The following is a 15,504-nucleotide window of genomic DNA, read 5'->3' on the forward strand; positions in this document are numbered from 1 at the left end:
CCAAGCAAAAATAAAATAAAACACACAAGTCTATGTCTAATCAAACTGAATACATGCAAAACCTCACCCTTAGAGGAATTCCAGTAAGCTTCCTTTTACAGACTAGTCTCCTTCTAGTCTGGGTCCAGCAATCACTTACACCCCCTTTATTGTCCTTTGTTCCAGTTTCTTTCAGGTATCCTTGGGGGTGGAGAGGCTCTCTCTTTAGCCAGCTGAAGACAAAATGGAGGGGTCTTCTAGGGGTTTAAATAGACTTTTTATTGTGGGTGGAGACCTCCCTCCTCTCTCCTATGCAAAGTCCAGCTACAAAATGGAGTTTTGGGGTCACCTGGGCAAGTCACATGTCCATGCATGACTGAGTTCCTTACCAGCCAAGCCAGATTCCTGGGAAAGCTCAGATGTGGATTGGCGTCTCCAAGTTCATGGTTGGCTTAAGGGCTTCTTGATTGGGCACCTACTGAGAATAGTCTTTTCTCAGGAAGCTGACCAACTGGTTCACTAAAACCTACTTAGAATCAGACAAGTATACAGACAATATTCATAACTTTGAATTCAAAAATGATACATGCATACAAATAGGATTAATAGATTCAGTAGATCCTAACCTCTACAGAGATATGTTACATGGCCTATGTAGTATAAAACATATTCCAGTTATGTCATATATATACATTCATAAGCATATTTCCATAAAGCCTTATGGGGGGCACCATCCCACCCAGGCTAGGAGTGCCCTGCCAGTTCTTTAGAATTACAAAACACAAATGCAGTACCGTCGACTCACCCCTCCTACCAAGTTGCAGCACTTACCAAACACCAGCACCCTCATGCTTCAACCTGTATGTCAATCTCCCCTCACTTCTCGCAAAACTCAGATAAAACAAAGGGGCCCTGCAAAGCCAGCACATCTTTCCACAAGTGGCAATGCATTCTAGAGCCCCAGAACCTTTATGGAGAACAATTACTGTTAATCAAGGGATATCTAGAATCAGCAACTCTCCTTCACAACTGTGGCAGTGCATGGTGGGGAAAGAAGTGGTCTCTCAGGTATGAAGATGATGTGGTATATGAAGCTTGTGATGATGGTGATTGGTGATGGGTAAATAAGGTGACCATGGATCATTGGCCTAAATGGAGGCAAATTTATGGATGTTACTTGTACGTATAAAATTTATTTAAGCTGGTAATATTAGAACTGTGTCAGTTCTTTTCTCTTTGAAAATTTACGTAGCTGAAATGTTTGGGATTTTATTTTTGCCAAAGCCATCAAAATGTACAATGATTAAATAGATTTTGTTCTGCACTAAGCAGTAAATCAGCAATGCCTTTACAATCATGTTATCAAAGGATTAAAAATCTCTCCCATTGTGTCACATGGTTGCTGGAATATTTATTTTAACCTCATTTTATGATAAGATTGTTTTCTATTTACAAAAGATGAATTTTCCAGTGGTGTTTATAATTTTCTTTGCAAGTTTCTGTGGACTTGATCTCTGCAGCTCCATATTGTCTATGTTTCTTTCTACAGAGCAATTAAAGTTTTAAATCAGCCTCTTTTTAGTGGATTTCTTGGTACTTACACTAATGTAACACTTTGCAGGTTCTTGCCACAGGGTTCTTCTGGTGCTTGAAGCTTTCTTTCTTTTCCTCCTTTCTGAACAGTAAGATCAAATCTCTTCAGGGTAATGTGATTAGCATGTTTTGCATGAGAACCCACCCACCCTGAATGTAAATTATCCCCCATGCTGAATGCAGCTACCTTTTTCCGATAACCATCTTGTGTGCCACTGTAAAATGTGTGTTTACTTTCGCAGAAACTCTGTATGAAGGCACATATGCAATCCCACTAAACTTTACCCCACCAATTGGAAACACCGCATCCCTTAAGCATTTACGCTGTGTGACATTTTAAATATTTTTCTTTCATTTCATTTCATTTTATTTTGGCGGATGACAGTACTATTTATCAAAGCTTTCATTGTGGTACGCTCCAAAGGATTGTTAAGAACATCTCATCGGAAATTCTGAAACACAAATGTTTTTTGGATGTGTGAACATGTCAACTTAATAGTGCACTCTGTCCTGTTCACTTTCGCCTGCAAACACAGTTCTGATTTGCATGTCAAGTTTAATATAACTTTGCAGACTGGCTGCAGCAGTGCATGCAGTTCACATCTTTGGACGCTCTTATGCTGTGATCTTGATTTTCTGTGTACCCAACCATTGCCATTATGTAGTATGTTATGACCTATGTTAATAAAAATAAATCCGAGAGCTTAAAGGACTTTTTGGCATCACGAGTGAGCAGAAAAAAAATCAAGCTGTACATCAGTTACCTAGATGAGGAATAATTGTTGTTACTTTTGACAGGCATTGGTATTCAGTACTTAGGGCCTAATCCTGCCGCCCTTACTCATGTGAGTATTTCCCAAAAGGTCAAATTGGACTATTTAAAAACCCAGCCCCGCTCACATTGAACTCAACAGGGAAACTCTGATTGTCTAAGTCAGCATTGTGAGATCCAACCAAATGTGAGTAAGGATTATTGGATCAGGTCCTTAAATCCAAGGGAGTGATTCTCATTTACACCAAGGTCATGCCACTCTAGTAGTGAAAAGGGTCCTTAAAGTAGAGTAAATATATAAATTTGTTTTTAAATATAATTCACTCCAACTTCATGGCACCTCAAAATTGACCTGTTCTGTTCATTCCCTCTGAAGCACCTGGCACTGGCCACTGTCAGAGACAGGATACTGCACTAGACGGACCATTGGTCTGAACCAGTATGATCATTCTTATGTTCTCTACCCTTCCTAGAGTGGCATGAAGTGGCCTTAAGGTAAATGAGAATCACGGCCTGAATTTTTTGGTGTTTTGTCAGTTTTAAGCATCTTCTGGTTAAATGGGATGCTTACCTTTTAAATACTTAAAGAAACCAAGACCGAAAGAGATTTCTCATTTGTTTGTAAGAGAGTTACCATTGTACTGATAAGTTAAAATGTCTCCTTCACAACTGTTATGGACTGTTGCCATGTAAATATCAATTTGAAGCGTGGAAATTAAAAATCATTTTAAAAAAGGCACTTCACCTATCTTTACAAACTATTTCCAGAAGTAATTTTGTGCTAGATGCATTACAGACCCATAATATTGGCAAAAACCTTCTAAAATGTCATTTTTGAGTAATGACGGGTTTCAGACTAATAGCCGTGTTAGTCTGTATTCGCAAAAAGAAAAGGAGTACTTGTGGCACCTTAGAGACTGACAAATTTATTTGAGCATAAGCTTTCGTGAGCTACAGCTCACTTCATCCGATGCATCCGATGAAGTGAGCTGTAGCTCACGAAAGCTTATGCTCAAATAAATTTGTCAGTCTCTAAGGTGCCACAAGTACTCCTTTTATTTTTGAGTAATGAGTGTGAAAATGGCATCTACGCCTCATCACCTTTTCTTTGTGCAATATTTAAGTTTAAAACATTACCTTAATTTTTAATTGCACAAAAACAAAAATGGATTTTGTTTATCAAGTTGGAGCTCAGAATAGTGTTTACATATGACTGAAAATCTGGGGTTATAGTGGAAGTGTTCTCAAAACCTTAACAATAGTTGAGTGGACAGCACCAGAACAATATTGAGCTGCACAAGGAACTACTCATTTTATTGTTTTGTATTTGCAAAGAATTGTCATGAACTATACTTGTTTTATGGGCTTCCCCCCGCCCCCCGTTAGAGTCCTTTTATTTGTGCGATTAAACACTTCATGAGATACTGTCAAGGGTAGTACAGTAGGCCTAAAAACTGGTTTACTTTGGCAGTGCTAGTTGGCGCAACCTTTGGAGTAATCTGAAACATTTGGGAAGGACTTACTTTCAAGGTCCTTTTGATGTGCTTTTCATATTGAAAGGCAAGACCTTCTAGATAAGACATTTGTCCAAGTAGGTCAACACAGCAACCGTGACAGTGCCCATTTCAGTGATAAAACTGCATGATCCAGATTCTCAGTTAGTGATAATTGGTATAGTTTCATTGACTTCAGTGGAACTACTGACTTACACTATATGAGGATCTGGTGAAAATTTGCATACATTTCTATTTAAAGATCTGCGATAAGGGTGAGTTCAAGACTGAAATATATGGTATATGAAAAGGGTAACAAAAATGGCCATTCATATGGTCAAATTTACATATGACAAGAGAAAAAATGCTAGGGGCTTGTCTATGTGGCATAGCAAAGTGCACCAGAGGGGTGTGAGTTGTAAAATGCTCTAACATGTTGCGCCTTGACTGCCCCATGTAGAGCCTGTTGGTTCAGCTAAAAGGCACCTAATTCACATTAAGGTAATAGGAACCTGTTAGAGTGCAGCAGCAGTGTCTACATGGGGCAGTTAGAGCACAACCCATCACATCTGTAACCTTTTGTAATCTTTATGTCGAAATGTTCCCAATTAATATTAAGTTGTTAAAGAAAAGGGTGCAATAAAACCCCACTTAGTTTTCTAGGTCGGTTACAGAAAATTTATTGAGTAGAGGACCACAAGGCAACGCTTTGAATGATGCAACCAAACTGTATTAAAAAGAAAAATGATTAGTTAACAAATAGGCATGCAACTACCAATTATGTAAATACTACTATTATACTCACACTCAAAGATGAAATGGTCTAGCAATGGAAGATCAGCCTACTGACAATGGCATGAAGGAGAGCCTTATAATCCTGAAACCTAGCAGTAAGTACCCTTTTAAGGTTATTAGGAAATCCCTTGCAATTTAGCAAAATTTACTTCTTTTATACTCCATTATAGTTCTAATTAGCATTAAACTACCCTTTACCATAATTATATTTCCACCACCTTCTTAATGGCTCTTTAGGTTACCCATTATTTAAATTAACATCTGCACCAAAGTTCTTCTCATACTATCAAAATAGATAGCATTTTAATAAAACATTCACAATTTTCAAAAACACTCATTAACAAACCTTGCTCAAACCAATTATAACAAAAAGCATAATGGTAACAACCTTGGGTTATGTCCTTGCTAACCCTTACTTTCCCATGACACTCTGTCTCCAACTTATCTCTGATCTTTTTTACACTTTAACTAACAGTAATTACTGTGGTGGCTGATGTTCACACTCCCCTCCTTCTGTCGGTGGTGGGTGTCCTCACCAGGAGCATTTCCATGGACTGAAGAGGGGCAGTATGGGGGACTGAGAGCCAGAGCTCTGCGCTGGGAACCCTGGACCCAGGAACCACTGGGAACCCTGCTGCCCCTCAGGGCTTCCCTTCTCAGCCTGGGGTGGAGGAAAAGTCTCCCAGTGCTTCTTGCCTCCACGCTCCCAGCCGGGAGTTGGAGGCAGCTGCTGGGGGCTTCTCGCCTCTGGCGAGGAGATCTGCACTTCGTGTCTGATTGGCTACCGCGCTCCTGGCAGGGAGCGGGGAGCCAGGACCATGGGGAGCCGCAGGGCTCCCAGCAGAGAGTGGGGAGCCCAGGTGGCAGCCCAACCCGGGGAGCCTGATTGGCAGCCCAGCTTGGAGCAGAGACCCGGCAGCAGCCTGGCTGGGGAGCTGGGAGCCAGCTTTCTTGTCAATTTCACTGCTTCAGTGTAGCCCAAAACCTAACTTCTACTTATGTCTTAATCCAAACCATCCTATAGACTGTACACCCCTCTAGTGTCCTTTGCTGGCAGTGTGTAGACAAGCCCTAGGATTACCTGATGTCCTAGATCCACAGGATGGGTGTTATGGCCCCCAGCCTTGGAGCCTTGGAGTAGAAAGAATCTCTCCAGTGTGGCAGACTCCCTTAAGGGTCTCGCTTTTCCTCCAAGATAAGCCACACAGTCTCACCACCTCCTTAGACTAGGCCTGCAGCACTCCTGCTTCATGCCGTGAGCTCTGTTCAGCTAGTCTAAATGCGATGGACCCTTGATGGAGAATTGTACACTTTTTAGGGATCAGTGCACCTCTCCAAGCATTTGCAGTGACTCTCACACAGCATTGTCAAAACAGTAGGGTTTATTAGTCATCTGGAACACAGCAGAGGAAGTTCTTAAATTGTTATAGAGGAATGCAATTAAAGCATAGTCCATTCTGGTTAGCTCAGAGCCCAACCATAGTGAGCCCCAACCATCAGACTCCCAGGTGTGCTTGCCTTCTTCCCGCAGTCCATGCTTAACCCCCCTCCGGACCTTTGTTCTCCCACTGGGGAAATGCTGCTTGGCTTCCTGCAGAGAGGTGGGGCAATCTATGGTGGTGGTTGCTAGGTGTCAATGACTGGGCAATTGGATCTGCCATTGTATTCTCAGGAGCTCCACTGATATGAGACTTAAGACCCAGACAGCTAGGCACCATTGATACCTGTGTCTTAGCCTGCCTGAGACCCCTAGGTAACAATGCAGCATATAGGGAAACTGAGGCATACATAGGTTTCATACAAATATTACAAAAAATTCCCACTTTTTCAGACTTGGTGTGACCTTTTTGCTTGAAATCAGGCCTTTTGTTTGTTTCAGACACTGTCCAGTTTATCGCCTTAGAAGGAAAGAAACATGAGGTTTTTAAAATACAGAAACAAAATTATAGTACTATACTTATCAGCACTGCAAACCTTAGGTAACTGAGTCATTGTTTTACCTCCCACCATGACCTGCTTGGGAAAACAGCATCTTCAGCTGTTGAATAAAATGTGCAATGGCACCCACGCAGCTTGAATTTTTCTACTTTGTCTCCAGACAGCACACTGAGGAACTAGTGATGACTTGATTCAGTTATCAAGTTTTCATGTTGTGACACAACATAATTTCAATGTAATTTCAAATATGATGTAGTTGATGCAAGGGACTAAGCTCAGTGTGCCATATGGAAAAATGGAGGTTTGGTGCCTTACTCAAAAAAAAATTAATAATAGGTGATCTTTATATTACCTGTACTAGGTTTTTCAACCCTCTGTTTTAAAGTAAGGTATTTTGGCAGAAAGGGGGTGGAAAACTGTGACATTTTGAAGTTAAAATAGAAATAAGCATATTTTGAGCTGCCTTTTAAAAACGAAATCAAATATGAGTACGCACTAATTTTTTAATGCCTGTGGAAATAACACCTGCAATAAGTAAAGGAAGCTTTCCACTTTAGAATCGTGTTGAGATCAATAGATTGATAAAGTGGCAATGTAACCGTTGATGTCAGATTTCATTTTGTTGTGTTTCATTACTCAAATATTCCAGTTTTTTTTAAAAAGGAAAACTTGTTGTCCCTTTTACACTTGCCCAGTCTCATTTCCAAATACAGATAACAAAAGGTCCAGTGGCACAAATGAAATAATGGACTGTGAAACCTTTTACTTTTCTGTTACAGCTTCTTTTCTCAGCTCACAGTATCTCTCCAGCCTCCTCTAAGCAGAGAACAAACCTGCCTTCTTTCTGGGTCTCAGAGGTATTTTTGCTCTCTTTTCTGATGTGTCTTTCTCTTGTGAGCACAACTCAACTATACTTCTTGTTCTTGGCACCAACCTTGAGTTGCTTCAACATGGTGACTACAAAGCAAAAAGAAATACAGACTAGGAGTAAAACAAAAATATCTGTATAAGATGAGACAGGACTTGTTGGCCACAGCAATCCTTCATGCTGTAGGGACAAAGACTCCATCTGATTTACTCGTCAAGTCTAATATAGACTTCAATCCAAAATATTGTGCCTTTATTTTCTGTTTCTAAAAGATATCCCTTCCCCTCTCTTCCCTCACCTTATCAGTACCAGCGTATTTGATGCTTTTGTCAGTGTGCACTCATTTTGCATCAGTAATTTATATCTGCAAATTTAAACCCCAAGATTATGTTAATTTTTCCATATTAACGAGGGCTGTGAATTATGTGGTCTACTATGCCATTTTAAAATAATAGAGAGCGAACTTGTTTGATAATCTGCATTTAGTTAGATACTGCATTCGTTACTTACTTGGAAATTGAAAGAAATGTTAATTGAGTGTTGAAGGCCATACAAGGAAACCATTCTTTTAATTTACACAAAAATTAGAAGAAAATTGTCTTGCATGTTCAGATATACCATGTGCATTGTAGTGCCTCAGGTAACTCAAAGCTATGTCACATTGCATGACACAAAATAACCTAATTTAGACCGACATTGTGCTTTGACTCTTCACATTACATTAGAAATACAATATTATATATATTTTAAAGTAGGTTGTAGCTGTTAGTTAATATTATATGGCAGACATCATCTGTCTCCAAGCTTCCCAGTACTTCTGTAGCAATACACAGGAGGAAATAATAGCACAGTAACTGACTAATGGTTTTTCTTCTGTTTCTAGGCAAGCTGATACAGGATTCCCAGAAGATAACCTAGGAGAACAAAGGGCTCAGCTGGACCAAAATTTAGGACCCAAATGGAAGGCATCTGTTAGACCATTTCACACAAGAGAACCTATTGTCTTGTCTCAGGAGAGCAGGGGAAGGTCCGGGACATTGCCCAGTGATTACAGATACTCCCAGGAAAATGTGAATGAGAAAAGCAAGGATTGCAGCTTGCCCCTTCTCACTTATTCTGAGCCGCAGACATTGCAGGAGAGCCACTCCTGTCCGCCACAAGGCAGAGGAGAGGAAAGTCAGTGGACAGAGCTGACGTTGCTGAACAAGAGACGTGGACCTGCCCCTCAGAGGCCTCCCCCACCCAAACGAGATAATAAATACAGGGGTCAGGACAATTCCACCTCACTCAGCACCTCTTCAGAATCACTCCTGGCAGTACCCAGCAAGCCCATTCAGTCCATTTCCCCCAGCTCTGGTGAGGTAATTACGGGTTACACTCAGAGTCCTTCAGCGTTCAATGGAAAACTAAAGAGCGCTCATCCTCAGGGGCTCCGGCAAACAGCATCCACAGAGAATGTGTGTCAGCACTTAGAAGAGAAAGCACATCTAAAATCTGAACCTGTATTGTCTTCAAAGTATCGCTACCTTCAGAAACCTGGAATGGAGACATCAAGGTCCCCTTCACCTCAGTTTGCTCCACAGAAGCTGACTGACAAGCCTCCTGTATCTGTCCAGGATGAGAACCCAGCAAGGTATTGTGCCTTTACAATTATGTGCCTTTTAGAAGCCCCTCCCCCATGTTAGGTTTTGTTAATAATTGGCTGTTGCTTTTAGTGAAGAAGTTTGAAGAAGCCTCCTTTGGGTCTATTCAGTATTAACCTTTCCAGCATGTCTTGCAAGTGACACACTTCTGTAGGGCAATAGCAATTGCTGCAACAAATATCTAAACCATATTTGAAATTCCAGTTAATTCCATTGGAATCATTCAACTGGTCTGTCTTGATTTCTGCTGAAGGACAGTAGATCAATAGAAATGCTTCTCTGTTCTAAAATTTTAACTGGAATTTCCATTACAGAAACTATCTAAATGGGATGAAATGTTTTGCCCAACTATGCGTGGTTTTTAAGCCACTACATACAGGGAGCTAAAACAATTATTGTGCAAGAAAATTGCATCCATTTTGGTGGCACCTATTCCAGAAGCTTACATGTGAGGTACACTTATCATTATCTGCAAATTATGAATTTTGAGGGGTTTTTTTGTTTGTTTTTTTTTCCAAATAAAAGTTTTTAATGCAGCTTGGCATTTCTGAGCAGCCTGCTGATGGTTGCTAACAAGTGGCATCACTTTTTATATCACCTGACTCGGAAGCCAATGTCAGAGAATGTAAACCAGTCTTCTCCCTCCCCCATTTTAATACACTTTGTGTCTGATGTTGAAGCAAATATAAGCTGGTTCATAATCTGCTGTACGGCATCCCATGCTGCCAATGTCATAAACAGAGGCAAAATGGGTGAGGTAATATCTTATTGGACCAACTTCTGTTTCAAGCTTGCACAGAGCTGCTCTTCAGATCTGGGAAATGTACTCAGTGTGTCGCAGTTAAATACAAAGTAAACACAACCTTGTATTTACCTGTGACATTCTGAGTACATTTCCCAGAGCTGAAAAAAAGCTCTGTGTAAGCTTATCTCTCTCACCAACAGAAGTTGGTCCAGTCCTCACCCACCTTGTCTCTGTAATATCCTGGGACCGACATGGGCCCTGCAACAACATTGCATACAATAATGTCATAAACAGTCATTTTCCTGCTATATAATAAACCCTTCCAGGAGGCTCAGGAATATAAGTTTTCATTAAACACTTAATATGACATTATAATTCATGGTTGAAAAGTGCAGACAAACGATATTCACTAAATGAGTATTGAGTTGCTATGCTGAGTGAAAGAGGCATATTTTTTTTTAAAGGTCAGCAATTATATATTTTCTTTCGATGTGTTCCCGGTGTGTTCTCTGTGTGAATGTCTGGTTATTTTCCACAGTAGTGATATAGATTTATCTGGGCTATTTTCAGTTTTTCAGGATCAAAAATGGCATTTGTAAAATGAAAGAATTTTTGACAGATTGATGTTGCTGTTGCATGTTTTCTAGATTTTTTGCACCTCATGATTTTCATAAAATGTGACTTCACAGCTAGCAAATTACCTTTTCCTTTTCTGAGCACCTTTTTGTGGCAGAAATCTGTTGTTTTTAATGAAGCCTCTCTAGAAGACAGTATCCTTCAGTAATCATTTGTTTTACCCTAGTAAAGAACTTGAGGAATCCAGAGGTTAAAGTTTTGTATGTGTGTGTGGTGTGGGGTGTTTTGTTTTGGGTTTTTTTTGGGGGGGGGTGTTTTAAGCTCATGAATTTGCTGAAATACTTGCATTGTAATCCATCAATTATAAATTGATATAATTCGTTTCTTTAAAGACCTAGTATTTTCTTTGTTCAATACAAGGAAATTCTGGTACTGAAAACTACAGCTCAATTCTGTGATGGTTACATCAGAAAGCAAAATAAGGAAACACCTTCAATGTATTTATAAATGATCTGGAAAAGCAGGTGAACCCAAGGCAACATTTGCAGATGATACAAAATTACTCAAGATAGTTAAGGCCAAAGCTGATTGCAAAGAGATCTCACTAAACTGGTTGACTGGGCAACAAAATGGCAGATGAAATTCAATACTGATAAATGCCAAATAATCCACATTGAAAAACATAATCCCAAGTATACATAAAAAATGATGGGGTCTAAATTAGTTGTAACCACTCAAGAAAGAAATCTAGGAGTCATCATGGATAGTTCTCTAATAACATCTGTAACCCTTCTGCCCGTCAGAGTTGGCAGCAACAAGGGCCGGGTTCAATATCTAGGGGGTCCATTCCAATAACACAATGCAAACCAGCTCGAGCCCCCACCCAGTGACCGGGGACAAATATATACCACCCCCGCTGTGCACCTCCAAGAGGCAATACTTCCCCTCTCGCAAGCACATAGTCTGAGTGTAGCAAAAAGCCTTTTAATAACAGAGAGAAACAGTGTGGCATTATGCTGGGGAAACACAACCAACAGGATTCACAACCCATGAGCAAAGACCCGCCCCAGGCAAATTGGGGCATGCCCTTTTCCCTTTGGTTCTTGAGTCCAGCAACCTGAAATCACCCAGAGTCCCAAAAGTCCAATGACCCAAAAGTCTCTGTCCCTGGTCAGGGCAGCCCCAGAGTTCGAAAGTTTATCTGCAGAGCTTTACCTCCCAACCTGGGTGGAGATTGGGGCGGGGGGGGGGAGAGAGAGGGGCACCTTACATGATCTGAAGCTGACCGTCCCACAGCTCCATAGGCCTTCGCTCCGCTCCGCTCCACTCCACCAACCGCCCCACGAACTGCTTTGCTTGGCTCCGCTCTGCGGCCCACAAGCAGTTCCCGCCATCCCACAAACTGCTCCACCAGCCGGTCCACAAACTGCTCCATTCCGCGTCCCACAAGCAACTCTGCCAGCCGGTCCACAAGGCACTCCAGCCGTCCCGCAAACTGCTCCACAATATATCTTCAGGCTCCCCCCCCTACTTAACACAACGCTCAGTGATTTCAGCTCTTTGGTGAATTCAGCTTGTAGTAGGGGAGCCTCAATGCTGGTACACCATTAGCCCAAAGTGAGCTCAGCAGCCTGTAACTAGACTCCTAATGGAATCAAAATTAGCTCTGATATTCCACAGTGGAGAGAGGAGGAAGTGCAATTAGCATGGAAGGCCCTCACCAAGGGGCCCATGCCACCAAGTATTAATACTTGTCCCCAGCCTCTCTCAATTCACAGAGTTTTGGAACCCATGACCCTTGCCTAGCGAGTGCTACTTAGTGGATGGTGAGTCCCTCCATCATAACAAAAGGCCAAGTACAGTTCCAAGCACAGTTCCCATAATCAGGGTAATAACAATTTATTCTTCCTGCCCCAATAAAGTGACCATTTGGGCAGCTATGGCCTCATTCTAGGCGGAGTGGGTGTGCCTATGCAAATGAGATCAGCCCCTGAAGTTCTTTTCCACAACTTGCCACACCTCACCACCAGATGTCAGGGTGGAGCTCATCCTGACACTGCTTACACATCTATTCAATGTGCAGTGGCAATGAAAAAAGCGAACAATGATACTAGCCATTAGGGAAGGGATAGATGATAAGAGGGAAAATATCATAATGCCCTTATAAATCCATGTACATCCACTCCTTGAATATAGCATGCAGTTCTGGTTGCCCCATCTCAAAAAAGATATATTGGCATTGGAAAAGGTACAGGGAAGGACTACAAAAATTATTAGGAGCATGGAACAGCTTCCATGTGCGGAGAGATTAAAAAGACTGGGACTATTCAGTTTAGAGACGAGATGACTAAGGGAGGAGATGATAGAGGTCTATAAAATCATGAATGATGTAGAGAAAGTGAATAAGGAAGTGTTATTTACCCCTTCACATAATATAAGGACCACGGGTCATCCAGTGAAATTAATAGACAGCACATTTAAAACAAACATAAAGAAGAACGTCTTCACACAATGCACAGTCAACCTGTGGAACTCATTGCCAGGAGATGTTGTGAAGGCAAAAAAGTATAACTGGGTTAAAAAAAGAATTAGATAACTTCATGGAGGATAGGTCCATCCATGGTTATTAACCAAGATGGTCAGGGATGCAACCCCATGCTCTGGGTGTCCCTAAACCTCTGACTGACAGAAGCTAGGGTTGCCAATTTTGGTTGGATGACCTGGAGCATTCTATACGCCCCATCATCTCAGGCATTGGCACCCTGACAGCAGGATTGTCTGGCTATGTAGACTCCCTCCTCAGGCCCTACGCTACCAGCACTCCCTGCTATCTTTGAGACACCACTGACTTCCTGAGGAAACTATAATCCATCGGTGATCTTCCTGAAAACACCATCCTGGCCACTATGGATGTAGAAGCCCTCTACAACAACATTCCACACAAAGATGGACTACAAGCTGTCAGGAACGGTATCCCCGATAATGTCACGGCAAACCTGGTGGCTGAACTTTGTGACTTTGTCCTCACCCATAACTATTTCATATTTGGGGACAATGTATACCTTCAAATCAGCGGCACTGCTATGGGTACCTGCATGGCCCCACAGTATGCCAACATTTTTATGGCTGACTTAGAACAACGCTTCTCGTCCCCTAATGCCCTTATTCTACTTGTACTATATTGATGACATCTTCATCATCTGGACCCATGGAAAAGAAGCCCTTGAGGAATTCCACCATGATTTCAACAAATTTCCATCCCACCATCAACCTCAGCCTGGACCACTCCACACAAGAGATCCACTTCCTGGACACTACGGGTGCCAATAAGCGATGGTCACATAAACACCACCCTATACTGGAAACCTACTGACCGCTATTCCTACCTACATGCCTCCAGCTTTCACCCAGACCACACCACATGATCCATCGTCTACAACCAAGCTCTACTATACAACCGCATTTTCTCCAACCCCTCACACAGAGACAAACACCTACAAGATCTCTATCAAGCATTCTTACAACTACAATACCCACCTGCTGAAGTGAAGAAACAAATTGACAAAGCCAGAAGAGTACCCAGAAGTCACCTACTACAGGACAGGCCCAACAAAGATAATAACAGAACGCCACTAGCCATGACCTTCAGCCCCCAACTAAAACCTCTCCAACGCATCATCAAGGATCTACAACCTATCCTGAAGGACGACCCATCACTCTCACAAATCTTGGGAGACAGGCCAGTCCTTGCTTACAGACAGCCCCCCAACCTGAAGCAAATACTCACCAGCAACCACACAACAGAACCACTAACCCAGGAACCTATCCTTGCAACAAAGCCCGTTGCCAACTGTGTCCACCTATCTATTCAGGGGACACCATCATAGGGCCTAATCACATCAGCCACACTATCAGAGGCTCGTTCACCTGCACATCTACCATATGTGATATATGCCATCATGTGCAAGCAATGCCCCTCTGCCATGTTCATTGGTCAAAGTGGACAGTCTCTACATAAAAGAATAAATGGACACAAATCAGATGTCAAGAATTATAACATTCATAAACCAGTCGGAGAACACTTCAATCTCTCTGGTCACTCGATTTCAGACCTAAAGGTCGCAATATTAGAACAAAAAGACTTCAAAAACGGACTCCAGCGAGAGACTGCTGAATTGGAATTAATTTGCAAACTGGATACAATTTAACTTAGGCTTGAATAGAGACTGGGAATGGAGGTTTCATTACACAAAGTAAAAGTATTTCCCCATGTTTATTTCCCCCACCCCCACTGCTCCTCAGACGTTTCTGTTAACTGCTGGCAATGGCCCACCTTGATTATCACTACAAAAGGTTTTCTCCTCCCCCTCACCCCGCTCTCCTGCTGGTAATAGCTCATCTTAAGTGATCACTCTCCTTACAATGTGTATGATAACACTCATTTTTTCATGTTCTGTGTGTATATAAATCTCCTCACTGTATTTTCCACTAAATGCATCCGATGAAGTGAGCTGTAGCTCATGAAAGCTTATGCTCAAATAAATTGGTTAGTCTCTAAGGTGCCACTAGTACTCCTTTTCATATTCCTGGAGGTTTCATCAAATTACATAATCTTTTATTAAAGATTAAACTTTAATTCCTGGAGCCTCCAGGACTATCCTGGAGGGCTGGCAACCCCACCGGGACTGAATAACAGGGGATGGATTATTTGATAATAATAGACTGTTCTGTTCATTCTCTCTGAAGCATTGGACACTAGCCACTGTCAAAAGACAGAATACTGTCAAAAGACATGATGGACCATTGGTCTGACCCAGCGTGACTATTCTTATTACAATAAGTGAAATATATCACATGATCTCCAATCCCTAGGTACAGTGGTGAATTACAGTAATGAGTTCCTTACCGTACTGCATTGTGAATGGATATTGAAGAATACATGGTAAATTAAGTTTATTTGGCATTGCCTTTTTACACAACTTTGATGTCAATGTGCCTGATTATATGCACATATATTGGTTGACATTTTGAAAGCAGTGTATGGGGATTTAGCCATACATCTTCCATTAACACTTCAAAAATCTCCACCACTGTCCTTGAGT

The 15,504-nt window shown here is 41.6% G+C and overlaps 1 protein-coding gene across 10 annotated transcripts in view; it reads left to right on the forward strand.

Moving 5' to 3' along the window:
* The window catches only part of SHROOM2 (shroom family member 2), a 190,470-nt gene that overhangs the window by 152,508 nt on the left and 22,458 nt on the right, over nt 1-15,504 (forward strand). For 7 of the 10 annotated variants that reach the window (XM_073354553.2, XM_073354589.2, XM_073354572.2 and 4 more), the window contains 2 exons: nt 7,350-7,427; nt 8,322-9,071. In XM_073354553.2, the coding sequence (XP_073210654.2) occupies nt 7,350-7,427; nt 8,322-9,071 (828 nt within the window). The remainder of the gene's footprint in view (nt 1-7,349; nt 7,428-8,321; nt 9,072-15,504) is intronic. The other 3 variants (XM_073354580.2, XM_073354636.2, XM_073354664.2) reach the window with 1 other exon arrangement.

This window comes from Lepidochelys kempii, chromosome 1 (genome assembly GCF_965140285.1).
Source record: "Lepidochelys kempii isolate rLepKem1 chromosome 1, rLepKem1.hap1, whole genome shotgun sequence".
Lineage (NCBI taxonomy): Eukaryota > Metazoa > Chordata > Testudines > Cheloniidae > Lepidochelys > Lepidochelys kempii.